We start from the raw sequence: 21,526 nt of genomic DNA, 5'->3' as shown, positions 1-21,526 counted from the left end.
TTTGTTAACAAATTACAATAGGCATAGAAAATACCTTCAAGATGAAAAAATATTTATAGCATTTACAGGGCTTATGACCTGTCATTAGCTGGTTTAAGTGGCAACTTTCCACATTGTGTAACATTCATCATTGTGCTCATGCTTGAACATCCGTACTTCTTCAATTCTTCCATTTGTCGATTTTAGAGAGGTTAAAGAGCTGAAACCTTGTTATGAAAAGATTCATTTGATCGAATTGTTCCACATACTAGGCAACGCCTGAAAATAATTTTCCAATTTTCAAACTTCTTCTTAAACCAGTTGGTATTATTAAAATATTTGATTTTGTCCAAATGTTTGCAGACAATAAAGCGGCCACTTACCTGCCAATGACAGGTCAGCCCTGTAAATGCCGAGACCTCTATATTCCCTTCTTAAAGGTATTCTCCATCCCTGTTTTAATTTGTTAGGCCTAATGACTCACGAGGAGGTGAAATCTAGTATTTTGTCTACAAACATATGGACAAACTTAAATATTGTTTAATTTTTTGTTTCATCCGGTTTTATCCGGGATTTTTGCACGCGCAGTGTGTAGAATGTTACACGATATTACAAAATAACTGAGTACAGTCAGACAAGCTTTATTAATGCCCGGATATTCACATTCCCTGATTACTCCTTCGGCCTTGTCGGCCTCGTGGTGTAGTGGTCAAGACGCTTGACTCACACACGGAAGGTTCCGGGTTCGATTCCCGGTGAGAACACAAAAATTAAAATGTGATTTTTCTCAAGCCTGGGTGCTCTGTGATGTAATTCACCACTGTAATTAGGCCTCCTGGCCTGTTGTGGTGCAAACAAAAAAAAAAAATGTAAAATGTAAAAAAAAAAAAAATGTAAAAAAAATATTGTTTTTTTTTTACCCAAATATTTAATTTTGAGGGCCATTTTCAACGAGTTGTAAATAACTCACTATTAGAAAATGGGAATCAAGTTGGAGTAGCGTAGGATTCAAACCACGGACCTTTAGTCCGTGAGTCCGAGACACTAGCCACAGGACCACAACCCGATTTAAAAAGATTTTTATACAGTAGAATATTTCATAGTCCCTAGACTGGCACCTGAAGCGTAGGACTGATTATTTTACCTTCATGAAACAAAAATAATCAAGATAAGCTGCAATTGGGTTACCAATGCAGTGCCCTATGCACCATTAGATGTGGAAAGGGAATGATTATGATGATGATGATCAATTTTTAATCTCTGTTGAGCCAATTTCAATGCTCCCGCTAGGGCTAATTAGTTTAAACTACAATATTTTGAGTTACTACTAAATATCGTAATATAATTGGAAAAAAAACCTTACCATCATAAATTAATGTATTAAGCTGGAAAAGAAAATGGTACAAGATCTTGTGCAGTTTCTTGTACAATAATTCGTATTACAAAACTTGGACCGTTTTATTTGCTGTTTACACGTTCTAGAGGCAGTTTCTGGGATAGAAAATTGCGTGTACGCTCCACCGTAGACCTTTCCGACGTTATGACAGATAACGGTCAGTTTCGCAGTTGACAAAATGAGCCATCTTATTACGACTCGACTGTTTACAACCAACAATATATGAAGGATTCTACCATCAACAATCAAAATTGGGTTTCTAAAATGAAATTTCCGAGCCCCTCAAAATTTCATTGGGAGTACCACAAGGATCGGTTCTCGGACCGGTTTTGTTTATTATATTTTTGTTGATTGTTGAAACATTAAAATATTCAAAAATAAGACTCTTTGCAGACGATGCCTTAATATATATATCGGGAGAAAATTATAAAACAATTATGGACAGACTAAATCATGATCTTAATAGTGTATCACTGTGGCAAAAAATTAATAAATTAAAATTAAATGTTAACAAAACTAAATATATGAATATAGGAAACAAAAGAATAGAAATTACACCATCAATTGTAATAGAAAATGAAAAACTTAATGAAGTCACTGAAATTAAATATTTAGGTGTAATGTTGGATTCAAAACTTACATTTCACCAAAATGCTAAGATGGTAATAAATAAGATTGCAAAAAAAATATCAATTTTGGGAAGGATCAGAAGATTTATTGATAAGGACTCCTGCAAAACTATTTACAAAGCAATTATTAAACCACACGTTAACTACTGTAGTAGCATTTTATTTTTATCAAACAAAGAAAACATAGATAAATTAACTGTATTACAAAATAAAGCCTTTAGAATCATTTTGAAAAAAAACAGATATACGAGGGTAAAGTCGATGGTAAATGAAATGAAATTATTAACATATAAACAAAGAATATTTTACAATACAATGATATTTGTTCATAAAATTATAAACTCTAATAAAAAAACAGAATTTTGGAAAAAAATTGATCGGAACCAGCATGAACACGATCACAATACTAGAGAAAAGAACAAAATTATACTTCCATTTAGGAAAAAGGCAAAGTCACAAAATTCAATTTTATTTAAAGCAATTAAAAAGTATTACGAAATGGAAAAAAATGTTTATGAAGAAAAAAACATTTCAAAATTTAAAATAATGGTCAAGACATATGTGATAAACAATTTATAAATTAAATATATTTTCAATGTTATTATTAGAACACACATAACAATATGTATGATATATGTGCCCTACTTTAAGATTTAAATAAAAAAATATAAAAAAAATAACATGGATCGTGAACCTTATTGAAAATCCGTTTTTCCAGAAAAGAAGTCAAACGTAAATTAAAAAAAGGGCAGTGAAACAAATACGTTCGAGAATAAATAGTGACAACAGAAACTTACTACAAATACGTGCTGAGAATTAAAGTTGACAGTTAAAAGTGTCTCAGGCGTGGGATGCGCGCGCAGAATGCAGTTCAAATATTTCTTGAAAAGGTGTTCTTATTTATCCGAATGTCTATGATTATGGGAATTGTTATGTTATTACATCACTTTAATTATTATTTTTGTTTGTGTATTACGTGACACAATATTCACTTGGTGATATCTTGCACATTATCTTGTACCGTTTTCTGACCCATCTAATACGAGGTTAATGCAAGAGGCATAATATTTTGCGATAGATACGCTGTGTTTTAATACTTAATTATAATATCAGTTCACCGAAATAAATATCATTTTATGTTTTATGATTTTAATGTGGTCATCAAAAATTACATTTTGATTAAGAGATATAAAATTATTTTATTTTAATACCATAATATTTATTTTTAAAATATACTAATTTAAATTGATAGTTTTCTTCATTACGAAAATATATTAAAATGAGAACCGTACATTATTCAAAATTAAATTAATATTGCTCACATGTCACTCGATTTTTTTTTAATTTCTTCTATGCTAATTTACCTCAGCTCATAGAATTAAGAATAGTCCAGAAACCGCGTACGCGCATCAATCAGAAGGCGACTAAACTACTCTTAAACGAGTAGTTTTACGTTTTGACCCATCAGTTTTTTTGTAGACATCGCTCAGTACGCCACTCCCAATTTGAATTAAACTATGTCAGTTGTGTCGTTTTAAAGTGAAGAAATACTGCTTGGGATAAAAAAGACACAGGATGGGTTGACATTCCACGTGTAAGTAGCAAATGCATGTGGAAGTAGCAAGTGCATTACTTAAAAATGTAATTATTTTTCCATCTGTCAGATTGTCGAAAAAAACTAAATGGACATTTTGTTGGTGTTGCCAGGGTAGTCAAATTTTTTACCGTTCTTTGCTAATCTAATCAGAGAACTAATGAAAAATAAACCTCTCGGATTAAACAACGCCGTGGTAGACATTTGACCGACATTATCTAAAAAACATAATGACATCAAATATTATTTATCATGACATACTCGTAAAAATATCAGTTTTCTGTAAAATATCATTTTTTTTATTTTTGAAGTTCAAAGTTTATTAATTCAATTACTCTTTTTAAATGACCCTTGACTTATCTACTTTGCTGTGTAAATCAATGTTTTCGCGTGTACAATAAAGTTATAGAGAAATTAACGATTTGTTTTTTTTAAATATAATTATCTTACGTTTGTGTTATGATTATATAATATTTTTCGCGATCTGGCAACATTAAGCGGTGACTTCACGCATGCGCGCGGTGAAAGTTGGGCAAAGTGGGGGGCTTTTTGGACACAGTTAGATGTATTCAAATATGATTCTACGCTCCTTCTGGACTATTCTTAATTTTATGCCTTAGACACATTTTTAAAAAAATACTTTCTGACAAAAAAAAAATTGTGGGGTAGCTTATTATTTTTTTTGTTTTTTTTATTATTATTTACAAGTGTGTAAACGGCACAAATGTCTTTTATAAACATAAACATAAAAAAATTTAACATAACAGTGTTCTATTACAAAATTCTGAAATAATATTAAAAAAATATATCTATACATATGACACGGTTGTTTTATACTTTGTTCTATATAATGACTTTGGGATTTTAATACTTAACATACTTTGGTAAAAAAAAATTAAGAAAAATTAAATAATAATAAAATAAAGATAACTAGGTATATACAAAATAGCAAAAATCATTAATCATTGATTTTTTTGTATTGTTGCAATGTATATTGAATGCCCTGGGTATAATACTAACTGTCTCCTGATAACGCAAATATTAATAATTATTATTTTCTTACTTAAATGACTTATTTATTTATTTATTTTGTCACATTTAATGTTTTTATCTTTTGCATAATTTATGAAAGCTTAATTGGTATTTTCATGTTAAAGAATTGTTGTTTTTAATACTGATTATGTATGACTGTATGTTTTCTGAAAAAAATAAAAATAAATTAATAAGAGCTCAGGGGTTCACAACCGTTTTAAAAATAAAATATAAAAATAAACGAAATATCAAAAAATTCTATAATTTGTCAGAAAAATAATCCTTAATCCTTTGACTAAATGTAGTGTTAATTGGAAGAATATTGAAATTATAATTGAATTACTATTTCTGGCCTTTTTATATATTATTTAAGGAAATGGCGATTTCCATCTTCAAATCGGTCTAGCAGAATAATTTTAGCGTACATTCGGTCATCTTTATTGCTCACTAGTTCATCCCCATCTAGAATATGCTCCAACTATCTGGTCTCCATTCTACAGGACTCATATTGACCTTATCGAGTCTGTTCAACACCGTTTTCTAAGAAAAGTGTCAATGTTGCTCGGATAACAAAGGGGTAATTATTCGTATTTTGAAATAGAGCAATCTCTTAATTTGTCTTCATTGGAGAAACGTAAAACTGTGATGGACCTTATATACATTTTAAAATACTTAATGCTATAAGTGATATCCTATCTCTGTCGCAATCATAAAAATTTTATGTTCTCAACTGTGTCACCAGAAGTCAAAATCTGCTATTTATTAAATCTTCTAAGAGCAACTTTTGTTTTTATGCCCAAATGTCCAGAATGTGTAGATTAGTCAATTCATCACATGACTTGGAATTCTTTGGGATAGATCCGCCTTTTCGTAGATATCTTCGCGACTAAAACAGTGTGGGATGAAGTTGGATTGGCATGGTTGAGCTCGAAGTCTTATGTATTTTGTTTTTATGAATACGTTTATTTAATTGCCTTTGTTTGTCTTTGCTACATAGTTTTATGTTCATTTTTGTTCTGTTTCTTATATTTATGTTTTTTTCATGCAACTGTTGTAATCGGCTTAGGCCGTATTTATAATAAATAAAAAAATGATCAAATATTAGATTTCAATTAATTGGGTTCTTATGGTTACCTTGACAACGATAAATTTTGAATACTTATTTGATTATTTGAGAAGGAATACGCAAATCTAGGCATTTACACAACTGTCAAATGTTGGTTTCAATTATCACTTTTACATACTGTGTAACATTTACTATTCTACCTAAAAAAATAATTGTAATTCGTCAAATGCTGAAACAGATAACGGTCCCGTGGTAGTATTGTGGACTCACAGATAAAAAGTCAGAGGTTCAAACCCTACTCTACAACTCAATTTTCATTTTTTAGCACAAGTCATTTACGGCTTCTAAAGAATGGGTTGAACATTGATATTTAAGAGTTCAGATATATCCCTTGCTGATATCTATCTATATCTAAATAACTATTGGGCCAATTTACGTGCTGTTTTTTGGGAAATGACGAGCTTTGACCTGAGCATGTGTATAGGTCTTAAAATTTTTAATTTGTTAAGTACGGTCGATTTTGTCTATTTTAGTTAAGCAAGACAGTGACCGAAAAATAATGTTGAAATATCTCAAAATTTGGCCTGGGCTTGTTTGTAGGTCTTGAAATCTTTAATATGTTAAGTACGGTCAATTTTGTATATTTTAGTTAGGCAAGACGGTGACAGAAAAATAATATTTAAATACCTCAAAATTCACTGTCCAGCATATTCTCATAATTTATGTAATCCGAAACACAAAAATAATAATGTGTATGTACATAACCAAGTTTAACTAAATACAATAATTGAAACCAAACATTTGATTATGTTAATTTAATATAAATATTTTTAGATTTATCTAATTATGACAAAATATAAGGTTTTTTTAAACTTTAAATATTTTATTTGTACGAAATATTCCCAATCAGCAAAAGCGCTGGTATGAGGGGATATTATATATAATAACACAATAATTTTAATAAAAATAAAATAAAAAAAACATCACATATCACTCGTAACAGGGGCTGTAAGAACTGTTTTATTTAGGTGTTTTTTAAATACGTATAAATTTTCTATATTTTTTAGGGCATTAGAAAGTGAATTGTAAAATTTTTATTACGTAATATATATAAGTATGTTCTCAAATTTGGCAATAGCAAAGCGTTGCCGGGTTCAGCTCGTTAATAATAAAAATTAATATATTTTCAGATAAGGACTGTATTTGACCCCCTGTGGTGTTATCAAGATAAACATATAAGTTTAGAGGTAGAGAAGAGGCGGTTATCTGTAGCTTTATTTGCTGTAAAATTAACATACGTATGTAAGTACTGGTATTTTTATTTTTTGTCTCATAATAAAGAAATCAAGTGGAGAAACGTCCAAAAGACGGAGAAACAGTTGGACCTTATCATCTCAGGAGAACAATTAGTTTCTGTTACACAGATCTTAGGATCTCTTAAAATACAAAGAAGAAGAAATATTGTAAATTTGTTCACGGATAATATTTTTTTGCTGTTGATATTAGACTTACGCGAACTGTCGAGAATTTATAAACCTTTTAAAAAGAATAAGCAGCATTCTAGGAATCTGATATCCAAGAAAATTCTTATTTCGGAAAATATCCAAAAACACTTTTTAAATTCGCACGCCAGAGATCAAACAAAGGTTTTGTGGAAAGGCTGTATACGGATCTAGAAACGGAAGTAGGTACAAGCGAGTAGCAACAGTTTTTCATATATTTTTCAGATAAGATTGCAGTTCGCAATAATAGGTTTCAGTTCGGAGAGGGGCAGAGGGGAGGTGCGCACGATGTGACGTCACCACACCCACGCATTCACGGTGTTAACGTTTTTATGATATAAGACCTCGTCGCTAATACTGAAGGGGGGTATCCTACAACTAACGTCATTTTTATGTGCGTCAAATACACACGTTCACACTTCAAACAAATTGACTTATTATTAACATATTTTTTCAAACAGAGATAAAAAATCATTTTTTAAGGTAATTTTGAATTCTACGTATTTACAGGATTTTCTTTCTCAACGGTATGTCGGTCTCGTGGTGTAAGATACACTGCGATTGGTGTACCAATGCAGTGCCATTTGCATCATTGGGCACAGAAAGAAAATGATGACTTTCTCAACAAAAATAATGTATTTGTTATTCCATGTTCCTTACGTCCGTACCAAGATAATATTTATAGAAAAAAACGATTATTCGGTTGATCAATGAAAACAATAAAACAAAATTTAGCATTGGGTAATTGTTTCAAATTATCAAAATGTAATACGAATGTTGTCATCGAGTCAAAAAAAATCATCCCGGTTCTATTTCACACACATGACTATTAATTTACTTTCTCGTAATTCAGTATCGTTCGAGTAAAAATACTTTTTTTTATTTCATATTTTTTAAAGTATACAATTATTTTAATTCTCACCTTTTCATAAGGCTGAAAACAGGTGTCCTCTTGGTCCAGCTTGTTGACGGAGAGCGGTGCCCGCGGGCTGCGCCCTCTCGGGGGCAACACGTCGTAGTAGGCCACCGCCTCGTTGGCCGAGACCACGGGGCAGTCCTCGCTGCTCACCGACTCCGTGGAGCTGCACTCCCACGCCTTCTCGTCCATCCTGACGAGGGCACTGAGCCAATGCACTACTCTTTCACTTCACTGAGACGCTGAACCTTAACGATGTGGCTCTCTGCAATAAACAAAAGTCATTCTTAACTATGTCTTGAACATATTATTTACATATATAAATACACACACTTGCATACACATCCACATACATACATACACACACATATACACAATGATTACGCTACATTTACTCTACGTGAGTTACACGTTAAATTTATTTGCCACCTACTGAGCCCTGGTTTTAAAAAAAATGTATTTCTTAATTTTAACAAATAAAATAACATTTATAATTGTATTTTTGTTCCCGCAAAGCCGATGCTTGTCTGCGGGTTACATTACATTAAAAAAAAAATTTTTCAAATATTATTTATAAAAGATATGTTCGTAGATTTTTTTATTTTTCAAAGGCATACAAAAATTAACCTATAAATTATAAAGTCCTACTGAACTGCATAAAATACAGTTCGTCAGCAGGTGCTTATAGTTAAATATATACATAATCTTATCTTTTAAATTCTATAAACATATAAAAACTCTTATTTCTAAGGAAAAAATGAAAACATATACATTCCCATGTACGTCGAAAATAAAACAAATAAAAAATAAAAAAATTGTCGAAATAAAAAAGAAAAACAAAAAAAATCTAAATAAAAAATCACGTTCTAAAAGCCAGATTTTCAGCAAATGTCTTTCTTTTGAGCCAGATAAGTATTTTTGATATTTTATATTTAATGGGGCATATTATACATTTTTGGTATATTGTACTCTAGTGTTCTTTTCCCGTATTTATTATTGAATTAAGGGAGAGCTAGTCTTTCTACACTAGTGAACCGAGTATTATATACATGCTCCAATTTATTTCTATATTCAGATAGAGACGCATGCTGAGAAACCAGCTTGGACCATAATAAAGCTCTAACGGATAAAATATTTATAGATTTATACAATAAGGATATTGGAATATCGTGTCGTTGATAGTACAATTTTTTAAAATTAATAATTTGATCATTGAATTTCGTAAGTTCTGAACGAGGTTTATGTTTGTATTACTGGAAAAGCCCATGAGGTCTAAGCGTATTTAATAATAGATGAAGAATATAATGTATTTATGTGCACACTGAAGATGTTTTAATTCCTTCTGAGGGTAAGTACCACTTTTTTTTCTCCGGCCTAACATAATAATACTTTGTTCAAACGCATACAACAAAAAAAGAACAAAATAACGAAAAATAACAACCGAACTGTCACCAAGTGAACAAGTTTTTTCATAATCCCAGCGCGATCGCAAATAATTTGTTTTAGCAATCAATATACAATTTACTCTGTCTGTTATCAATTATTTTATTCAAGAAACGACAAGTGCCTTTCGTGAGCACAGGATCTGACCCTGCCATAACTCCAGTACAAGGTAGGTGATTGCATTAATTTGTATTACGATTTGGTGGCAAAGGAAGTAAAGATAACACAATTTCCGCGAACCAGTAAGTCGAGCGTCTACAGTTTCTGCCGAATGGCGCGATCAAATATAAATTTTATTGTTTTTTTTTTTTTTTTTTCACGCCTATAACGCTTTTACATACATGAAAGTTTTACAAAATATAAGTATATAAACAACATTAAATTTAAAAAATACAATATAAAGCAACAAAAGATAGAACAGTGTTAAGAAGTAAAGTTGGTATAAAAAAAAGAAGTTGAGTATATAAACAACATAGATTTAAAAAAAACCACAATATAAAGAAATAAAATATAGGAATAGTGTTAAGAAGGATAGTTGGTATAAAAATAAAATGATGAGTGTATTAACAACATAATTTTTTTTTTAAAACAATTAAAAATAATAAAATATAGAACTGTGTTTAAAAGTTAAGTTGGTTTTAAAAAAATTAAAACAATAAATATATATATTTCTATTTTTTTTTATTCTTTTTTTTTAATAAGCTAAAGAAATACGATTAAAGGTTTAAAGCAGCTAGGTACATAATGTTATAAAATACAATATGAACAGAATATTAGGTTCTATTTGATAAGGAACATATACATTAATATTTAAAATTTACAAGACTCACGCTAAAGACATCGATCAATATTTATATTACTACAGGGATACCTTAAATAAATAAAGAAATACTTAGTAAATAAAGAATAATATTAGTAAATTTTATACAGATTAATTTATAGACATTACAGGATTTAACCTATAATTATATAAACATGTGAGGTGTGTTAAAATAAGGAAGACATTTTCTAGATTTTTTGTTTCGAGTAATATGGAATGACTGTTTTATTAATATGTTTAATATGGAATAACTGTTTTTAATTATTTTAGTTTATTTTTGCCAGAAGATACTCTCTTTGTGTACACAGGGGCCAGTCACGGTAGATCTTCACATGTCGCAGTGACGTCAGGAGCTTAAAGCATAGCACTGACCCATACCTCAGAATAAAAATAAAAATAAAACTCTCTGTATTTAATTGCGATTAACCTTTTATAGGACACCAAGAACAGTGGTTCCCAATTTTTCTTGGCGATGGAACTCTAATTGATCTACCTTTTTTTAGCGAAACCCCATCTTGCCAAAAAAAAATAGATTGACAAGAATGATATTTATAACACCCATGACACCTTATTGTTTGCATTTTGTAATGTTCAATTTGAACAGAAAGACAATATTTTGGATTTAACACCTCTTATCAAATTAACATTTTATAACACCTTGAAAAAAGTAGTACTTACATAAACCACCTAAATTAAGGTATTTATTTTCTAATGTTTCGTATTAATAACAAGTCTTATGTCACAAGAAAATCGTTATAACCATTCAGATTTTCAAATGCAATATGTTTATTATCAATTGTGACAACAATTAACAAAATTGTGGCAACAAATATATTAATTTATGTCTAAGCGCTTGTAATATTTATCTGTAATAATGTTATTCAACAAAAAAAGAAAATATACATTTTTATTGGATTGAGTGCATTTTATCTCTTTAGCCCTGTTAAGTGAAAATGTTTTACATGAGAAAAGATAATCTTTATATATATAATTCCTCTGTATATATTAAGTTTATTCAAAGATGATATACATCCATACGTTTATTAATAATAATGAAGACAGCATCGATAATATGTATTTATTCCCGAAGCAATCTAATACAGTGGTCTCTACCCCTCGATAAAATCCAATTATGGATCTTCATCTTAAATAAAGACGTTGTTTTGGAGAACATAATATGTTCATCCAAGACGTTGAACACTCTTGAAGCTATATATGAAAAGTGTCTCCGAGCAAACATCGTACGTACCGTATTAATTACCGGATACAGGTTATACAAATTTTCATAAGAAAACTTTATGAAAATGTTTCTTACAAGATTTGTTAGGTATTTTTCATTTAAATCTTCATCAGCAAGACGATGATATCTTCATATCTTTGTAAATAAATACTCAATATCGCCTTATTATAAATTAAGCAAGATAAATAGTTTTTAATATTTTTTTGTATTTTAAATCTTGAAGTACAAATGTTTGAATTAATATCCTCCACCTAACCAAACAACAGACTGGTCAAAAGAAGAACTGGTAAAAAAGTTGTATTAAAAAACGAATTAATTAAAAATAACAGTTGTTTTTAATGGGGAGATAAAGCTTCCAAATATAAGCCTAAAAGTACATTGTGTTATACAGGGTGGGTTTTAACTGTGTTCGCGGATTGTTTCGTTATTTTTTAAATTAATACCTAGGGCGGGCGCGGTGGGCAGGGTGCGCAATTTCGTGGAATTTTTAGTCGCCGTGGAGCCATTCACGGGAAAGTAGCGCGTTTTTTGTGTTCGCGTATATTACGTAAACAATTATTCCTGACGATTTCGAGACGAATGTACCGGGCGTACTTCGGTTTACAAGACATTGGTCAAGCACCAAGCGCAAAGTCTATTCGGGAATTGATCAAAATGTTTAAGACACTCGACTCAACAGTAAGAATAACGAATGAAGGCCACCCAAAGTCGGCGAGGATACTAGAAGTTATTCAGCGTGTTAGTGAATCAATAAGGGGAAATCCGCAACAATCAACTCACAAGAGAAGTCAAGCCTTAAAGATCGAAAGGATGATCCTTAAATGATTTAACAAAAAATTTTACGCCACGGTTTACATCTAAAAGCCTATAAAATTTAGCTGATGCAAGTTAAAGTCAAATGATACCTATCTTCGACCGTCTGAAGGAGATTTTCCCCAGGAAACTCATTTCACGAGAAGGAGACATTGAGTGGCCCCTACGGAGCCCAGATTGATTACTTTTGTAGAGATACTTAAAAAAAAGAGTCTTTAAAGACAATCCAACAACAATAAATTATTTAAAACAAAACATTGTACGGGAAATCAACGTCATCCCACGGGCAACTTTTCGACGTGTTTTTTAAGAATTTGCGAATCCGCCTTAAACAAGTTGGTGGAACTCACTTGGACAATACAATTTTTAAAACTTAGATATCATTAAAATTTCCATTTATTTTAGTTTTTAAAAAAATAAATAAAACATTTGAAAGTTTTAAAATTATTCAATTATTGGTAATTGAAACTAGGTATACATTCAAGGCCCACTCTATACATATAAATGGATGAAGAATGTGAAATCTAGTTATAAGTTTGAAAGGAGGTAGGAACTGGAACCTGGAAAGAAAATTGATAATTGATTTATTTTTAAATGAAAGAAGGCTACTGTTTTAAGGGTATAAAATAATATTTCTGGCGTTTCTTGAAAGTGGCCAAGTAAGTTACATTTTTACATTCTAAGGTCTGGCACTTTGAACAGAAAAGGAAGCGCTGAAAAATGATGAGCTGTGTCCAGGAATTAAAGGAATTCTCTCTTGAGAAGAGCGAAGTGAAGAAAGACCATGATCAGAAAGGCAAATACAATTTTCAGAGAGATATTTTGGTGCACAAGGGTTGTGAAGAATGTTATAAAGAAGTGAGAGCCCTCGAAAGTTTATGCGCTGATAAAAACGAAGCCACTTGAATTCGGAGTTAAGGGATGATACATGGTTATATTTTTTGAGAATGATCATAGAGCGGGTGTGATTGATTTGTGTGTTTTGCAAATGCTCTAGACGATAAATGAGTTATATTACTTTATGAAAATTTACGGTGTAAATTGATTTTAAATCTACCACTTTCATAAAAATCAATAGATTCAACAACCGGAGTGTAGAAACAGTAGACTTTTCTATGTTATGATGAATGGTGTGTATGTTGCCGCCAAATAGTTTAATCAGCCATTGAATTCGACGGCTAGGCGGTTTATTAAATGCCGGCATTCAATTGAATGAATAACAGGTGGTTAGCCAAATTGTTTAAAGCAACGTTTACCGAAAGAGCATAATTGTCGTATGGCCTCTTTAATTTATTATTTTATTATAAACATAATTATTTTATTTTTACATTTATTTTTTTATGTTAAGTTAAGTTAGGTTAGGATAGGTTGAATTTTGTGTTATCATCAAAAAAATAATTCAACCTATCCTTATCTAATCCGGTGACTTTTGGTTCAGCCATTTCCATAGGGCCATCTTTCATCCAGCCAACACGTTGAACGTTGAGCTTTATTAATTCATTCAATAAACGTTCTAGCCGTTCAATTTAATGTCAGCATTTAATGAACATCCTAGCCGTCCAATCAAGTGGATGATTTAACGATTTGGCGACGATATTATACACGAAACAAAACATCTATCAAGTCGCTTTTTTTAAATAAAAAAATATATCTATACTAAATAAAATATCTATTAAGTTTTTTTTTTATTAGAAAATATATTTATACTAAATTAGAGCAAAAAGTATAAATTATGACAAGTTTCGTTAAATATACTCATTTTATTTATTTTCTTTATAGTTTCTAAAATATTTCTTATGCAGCTAATATTCAGAAATGTTTATATTAACTACATATCTACTGGTATAATATGTATACATTTATATCCGATAAGCAAGTTTAAAAAATATCTACGAAATTACGCAAAAAAAACGAAATTCTCGTGAATGCACTTACGTAGTAGGTTCAAAGGTGGTAGTAACTTAGTATAATATGTACATTTAGTAGTCTATATAACCTGCTTCGTTGCGTATAAATTCTGTATCAGGCTAAATTGTGCGAATGGCAATGGCGAAGAATTTGACAAATTAACTCACTTTCAGTACAATACTAGAATGTATGTAATTGGACATTACGTAGCGCGATAAGCAAATCATTAATAATTCTCAGAATCGTCTCGTTTAGTATGCGTATGCGTTAGTAATGGGAATCAATGTTTTTAAAATTCAGTATGTGATAATGAAATGAAAATAGCGTAGCATGTTAAGAATAACGTTGCTAACGCTAATGTGAAATGTTTTTTATAGGTCTTCTAGAATGTGTGTTATTTTTTCCACTTGATATTTTTTTCTTTTCCGGAGAAGATTCGTGAGATTCAAAATGGTGGTATACAGTCGCGTGACTGCAGTTTATCTGTTCAGCCGATTCCGCGGTGGTTCGAGGGGGATCTTCATGAATAATATTGTTTAACCACTCCTCATCGAAGTTCGCTGGTCATTCACCGCATGTCTTTCAGGTCAAAATTGCTGTGAATACCTCGATCAGCTTTGGCATCTTTATTCCCTCGATTGAACGCAAACGGGAATTGTTGAAAATGTTCACTTTCGTCTTTTCGAATAAGATAATATTTCTTTCTAATAACGAATATAATATGACCATTGTCATTTTGTTGTACTTTTAGTGCTCATTTTTAAATTTGGAAAAAACGCCAACAACTTATGTTAACACCTAATACATAAAAAAAGGGGTTGGTTTTCCTGCAAAAACACAATATGTAAGATGTTAAAGCATCTAGAAACTTTGTATGTATGTTATATCCAAAAGCGAAGATAATCTTGTAGTTCAATATCACATTACATATTTATTTATTTATACTTTTACAATGTTTGTATTCTCTTTTTAAACAAAATAATGTTCCCTCACTGGGGTTTCCCGTGCCGAGGGAAACATTTGACAATAAGTAAAACATGCCTTCTCTATAAAATTCTATAAAATTATTAACAGTCTAGCTGATTCGTCCCAGCTCCTAAATAAAATTCAAATTAACTGTCCATCACGTGCCCTACGAAATCACCCAACCTTTAGAATACCTAGTGTCAATACGAACTATTGCCAGAATTCGTTTTTACACAGATCGTGTTCCACTTTTAACAGCTTTTTTAACCATATAGATATATATCATACAGGATTACAATTATTTAAAAATAGTGTATTGAAAACTTTTGAATAAAAGTCCCTTTTTCTCTTATATCACTCAAATTACATACATTCATATTATTATTATAAATTAAATTTCTCTTTTGAAATTTTGTATTACTTCTAAAATCGCTTTAATGAAATTTTATCGACTTCTCTTGGTTTAAAATCTTCTCCTTATATTGCTTTTTCAAATTTTAAATGATTACTTGCCATACTTGTTATTCCTTCTTTATTTTTTCTTTTTTCTCTGCTGCCATTGGCATGTTTTTATACTTGTTATACTTTTAAACTACTTTTAATTACTTATATTATATATGTTAATAAAATCAATATATTGCTGCTCTTACTATAATGTGTCATTAATTTTGAAGATGTTTTTTAAATTGACCTAAATTTAAATTTACTGTCTTATATTTCACTTAAAGATTCTTCTCATCGTTTCTTTGAATCCCTTAAAATAAATATGTGTTTATGTTTTTCCTTTTTTTAAAAAAAATGTTATTACTATTCTATTTTATTTTTACATCTGAGTATGTTTTTCATTCTTTATTTCCATTCTTAATTCTTAATTACTCTTACAAGTTTTCTTCATTTTTAATATTATTTCCATTTGTAAATACTCACTACAAACTACAAACCTTAAAATATATTTTTTTTTCACTTAAATTTAAATTTTTAAACAACTTTCATTTATGTTTTCTTTTTCCTTCTCTTTTTTATACTTTCATAATTAACATTAGATTTAATTGCTTTTTAATATGGAAACTTCACTGGTCCATTAGAATTAAGTCCAATTGTGTAAAATATTAAACTTTGTAACTGTACTGTATGTTTCCTGAATAAAAGAAAATAAAAATAAAAAATAAATGCCTTAAATTAGTTATCTTAATTTAATATAGCACCGAGGGAGCTAGTTCTGATTGGGACACTTAGGATAATTTTTATTAAAACTTTTTATGCAATTATTATTTTTTGATCAATTTTTCATTTGCACATCCCCATCCAATTATTCCATATTTCAAAACTGATTGACTTATTGCATAATATATTATTACTAGCTCATTAAGGCTTTTTATATTTCTTATAGTTTTAAAAAAGTAAATTTGTATATTTATTGATTCAGCGTATATTTATCTTGTTGCAGATCAAATAATATGTGTAACTTACATTTCTGCTTAAAGGAAAATGATCTTAAGTACCGTACGCAATTGAATATTGCATAACGTATTATTATTTTTATTTGACTTGTGATTTCTAAAACTGGTACATAGAATAAATAAATGCAGTCGAATAAAAATAATTTATACAAATAAGAAAATGGGCTTGACTGTACCGCCCCAATTAATTTTTTTAACAAATAACAAGGTTTACAGTTTGACATACAAAATTATAAAAATACTACAATGATCGTCTAAGTGAAATTGTGAACACTTAACCAAATTCTTAACCTACAAGTATGTTAGCCAATCAGATCGAATTAATATATCCATTATTGTATAATGTACATTTAATGTATATTTAATGGATTATTAAGTGCAATATTTTAATTACACCTAATCAATTATAAAACACAAAACTGGCGATTGTGAACATAACTTTCTCGGGTAAAATTAATTTGAACAGGGTTGTGGTCCCATCGCATCGCTACTAAAAATTATTTTTTTATGATGTTTGGACAAATCAGAAGACCGTAAATATTTATTTATATTTAATTAAAAAACTCGAAAAAGAGCGTTTGTTTTTATTTCTATCAATCATGGTTATGGTTATGTCAAATTAATTCCATTTTTATGTTTTCATTACATGGCCGCCATGTAGGTAAATAATAAAATTGATGTTATTGACTGTATTTGTATGATGGAAACGTATGTCTCGTATATATCGAAGAAATAAGGATATAATAAGATTTCTAATTTTTAAAAAAAGGAAAATACATATGCATTAATCGCTGGGTTATCAAGATGTGGTCCCGCGGTTAGTGTCGTAGACACACGGATCAATGTTTGAGGTTCAAATTCAGCTTTTCAACAGCTTGAGTCCTATTTACTAACAGTGGGTTATTTGCAACTCGTTAAAAATACCCACCAAAATTATTTTTTTTCGATATACCTCTCAAAAGAACACTTGATTTGAAGATTTTGTTTGAATAAATGATAACTTTTTGATTTGATAAAATGTATGAGATAATTGCTCTCGTCACGACAAATCAATCAATTAAATAAATACAGAGATGTACAAATTATTCCGGTCCGTTTTCCAAAGATGGCTCTGGCTGTTGTGAATGTTTCATGGTGACAGCTGATTTCGGTGGTTGCAGTCAGGTTTCAATAATATTCCGTTTATATCGCTTTGAGTTTTGTACAGAAATCCTGTTTGTTACGGTGCTGAATATGTCAAATTTTGTGTTAACTAAGTAGCAATTGTAGGGGCTTTTAGTTTTCTGCTTTAATTGGAAGAAAGACGCAGCTGTCGTAAGCGTATCGAATGCTTCATAGAGTCTTTATTCAATAAAATATACACATTATTACAATATTAATACATTATCAAGAATACAAATTATTTAAATATATTTTATCCCGATGAACTATTCAATAATAGTTTGTCATCGGGTGCTCAGACATTAGTTTTAATTAATAATCAAATAAAAAGAGTACAGACATAATACTGTATACGTATAAAATAATAAACATAAAAAGTAGTTTAAAAAAATAATTTTTTTCAAAGTAAGAAAATAGAGTAAAATAATACAATTAAAATTAAAGAATAGCAATTTACTTCATTTTAATGTTTGAGTATGTCCAAATGCTTGCAGACTGGCTGGATTTTCTCCCTAGGGAGTTGTTCATATTTTAATTTATTTCAACAGAGGGAAAACGTTTTTGAGAAGGGAATATGGAAGTCTAAGCATTTACAGGGCTTATGACCTGTCATTGACTGATTTAAGTGGCCACTTTACCCACTGGTCAACAGATGGAAGAGTTGAGGAAATGTGGATGTTCAAATATGGGCAGAATAGTGAATGTAATACTCCATTATATTTTAAATATAAGGAAAAATTAATCACATTTAAAAATGTGTGCTCATAAATGTAATCAAAACAAGATAAAAAATAAAACAAAGTTAATCGAAAATTTCAATTCATAACTACAGAAAAAATAAAAATAATGAGAAAATTAAAAGTACCTATTAAAATTTATGGTGACAAAAGAAGTTTATGGTAACAATGCTCCAACTGATAAATCATGTACAGAATAGCTTCGACGTTTTAAGAATGGTGATTTCAGCATTGAAGACAAGCCTCGCTCTGGACTGCCGAAAAAAATCGAAGACGAAGAATCGGAGGCTTTACCCGATTGTATATTATTACTGTAATAATTGAATATGGAATAATACAAATGTAAATTGTAAGATTACTTAACTGTAAAGCAAATGAAGCAAAGTTTGTATTACATATTATTAGAAAATAAATATATTTAAGCGAGGGTTATTTGGTATGCTTTTAAGGCGTTTTCTTATGCCTGAGAGTGCCAAGTTCTATTCCCAGTAAGACCACAATAAATAAAAAAATAAAAATTATGCCCTGGTGGATATTCTAAAAGCACTGTTGTGCAATAAAATAAAAAAAGAAACATTCATTAAAAAATATATACTAACCAAATTCATGCAATTGAATTACGAAATATCGAACTTTTAAAGTACAAAGAAAAATAAAATAAGTATTTTTTAAATATTTAAGACTAGACACAGACAAGAAACACCTTCTTACTGGGTAACTACCAAAACATTGAATTATAAAATAAAAAAATAGAAAAACAAAACACTTTTATCTATTCTACTTTTTACAAAATAACATAGGATTTTTTAAATATTTTACTGGGGTTTCTTATTTTAATAATAAGATTTATTTTGTCATAAAAAAGTCATGCCTACAAATATGTCTGTTAGTTTTTTCCTTCTCGGATTGCAGTAAACTAAATTAAACTATTGCAAAATCACTACATATTATTTGCATTGTGATATTATTTTTGTTACTAACTGTAATATTTACGATATGTATTATTTGTGATAAGCATACATACCGCTAAGTCAGCCATACTAGCATACCATAACTGCTAATAATTATAGAAAACTGCCAATGTTTCAATTATTTATAACCTAATTATTTTATTACACGTTTAAGTTCTTGCATTTCACAAACATATGGGATTTTCCAGCGCCCAATATGTATGCGAGCCGCAACATCTGGCACCCGCTCCTCATATAAAACAATAGGGAGTATTTACTAAAACTTAACGATGTATTTTGTATCCTTGCTGATAAAACAACGTAATATTGATTGGTTATTGTTTTTCTTTGAATTAAAACAAAGTATTTTGTATCTATGTTATAATCTTGTCACTGTTATCGTTCATTTTCCTCTTGGGGAGGAAACATATTGAAAGTCTATTATGTCGCGTATGTTTTCAAAGAAACGAAGGTTTTTTCTTTCATGTGTGTGTTTATTATGTTATATATAGATTTAATCGATCAACTAAGCTACGTTTTTAACTAAAAAGCTTATACATCATTGCAAGAGAAATTTGGGCAAAATATTTTCATATAAGTAAACCAAAACATTCGTCCCCTAGTAAATAATAAAAAGTCATCTACCGAAAAAGTTATCAATGGTTACAGGATGTAAGTTTTACGTGAAAAAAATCTTAAATTATGCTTTGTTATTTAACATATTTACCTTTTTAAGATCTTTTTTTATTCCGGGTAAATTAATTCGTGTATTTAAATACTGATGTTTATTATTGCGCGAATACGCGCCCTCTAAGAACATATTCCTAACATATGCCGGCCGGGGGCGGAGACCTCGGGGCTTTGGGGGCGCAAGGGGGCGGAGTACTCAATCGGGGGGTTCCCGAAAACCCCTCGGAGTTAAATATAATGTGATCAGAGAAAGATGACGTCGGGAAAAGTTGTTTTGGTGTCACCATATGTTTTGTGGAAAACAACGTACATGGGTGTTGTTCCTTCGCGGGGGCTCCTGGGGGCCTGCGGGGGCGGGGCGGGAGGGGCGGCGGCCGCGGGGCTCCGCAGGTGGTCGCGGGGACACTTCACTTCACTCGTTACCAGACTCGTGACGCACGTCCGCAGCTCGCCAGCGCTGGCCACTACTGACTAGAGCTCCGGTACTCCGTCCTAGCGCCGAACTAGATCGTAGCGCCGGGAGGGAAAACGCGGAACTAAAGAATTTTCCTACCAAACCTTACGAGAACGTTCATTTGAAAATAAAACGGTTTTATAAGGTATATTCCCTGCGTATATTGTTTCTGGTTTTGACGGTGGATTGACGAAATTATTTTTTATGTCCGAGCATGCTGACAGAAACAGCAATGCTGTCGAGTTTAGCAGAAGAATTCGTTAATTTGGCAGAAGCTAGTAAGTAATAAGACAATATATGGATATTTTCTTTACATAAATTATAAGTTAGAAGGCTTTATTTCTTATTTTTATTTATTTTTACTTTTTTAACTTTTTGTTCATAATTTTAATTGTACATTGGCGGGCTGATTGCCAAATGGCAATTTCTTCCAACCAACCAATAAAATAAAAGTTTTATTTTTATAATTGAAGTTAAAACAAATTCAATAGACAATAAAGATAAAAAAAAGCTCAAAATATTCGAAAATAGAAATAAATGTATTTGTGTATACATTACCTTAAATCAATACCATTAATCAATGGGAAAAGGGAAAAAAGAGGAAAGAGGAAAGGAACAGAGATTATGGAAGAGAAAGGATATGTTTCTTCAGATGTGATTTAAACAGGGATAATGCAGTAACATATTTGATGGTGGATGGGAGATTATTCCACAGTCGAGCGGCATGGACACTATATGAGTTAGAGAAGAAAGCGGAATTGTGGGTGGGT

At 30.5% G+C, this 21,526-nt stretch overlaps 1 protein-coding gene across 1 annotated transcript in view; it reads right to left on the bottom strand.

Moving 5' to 3' along the window:
- LOC148276472 (terminal nucleotidyltransferase 5C-like) overlaps window positions 1-20,812 on the bottom strand; it is a 109,872-nt gene extending 89,060 nt beyond the window's left edge. The window contains exons 1-2 of the mRNA XM_088234208.1: window positions 20,613-20,812; window positions 8,121-8,379 (exon numbers count right to left, since the gene is read on the bottom strand). Of these exons, the coding sequence (XP_088090334.1) occupies window positions 8,121-8,306 (186 nt within the window). The 5' untranslated portion in view covers window positions 8,307-8,379; window positions 20,613-20,812. The remainder of the gene's footprint in view (window positions 1-8,120; window positions 8,380-20,612) is intronic.
- Window positions 20,813-21,526: the final 714 nt, after the last annotated feature.

The sequence above is a fragment of the Micrasema longulum genome, unplaced genomic scaffold (genome assembly GCF_059751315.1).
Source record: "Micrasema longulum isolate JH-2025_06_02 unplaced genomic scaffold, ASM5975131v1 h1tg001215l, whole genome shotgun sequence".
Lineage (NCBI taxonomy): Eukaryota > Metazoa > Arthropoda > Insecta > Trichoptera > Brachycentridae > Micrasema > Micrasema longulum.
The sequence above is the reverse complement of the archived record's forward strand: the minus strand, read 5'-3'. Positions and strand labels throughout refer to the sequence as shown.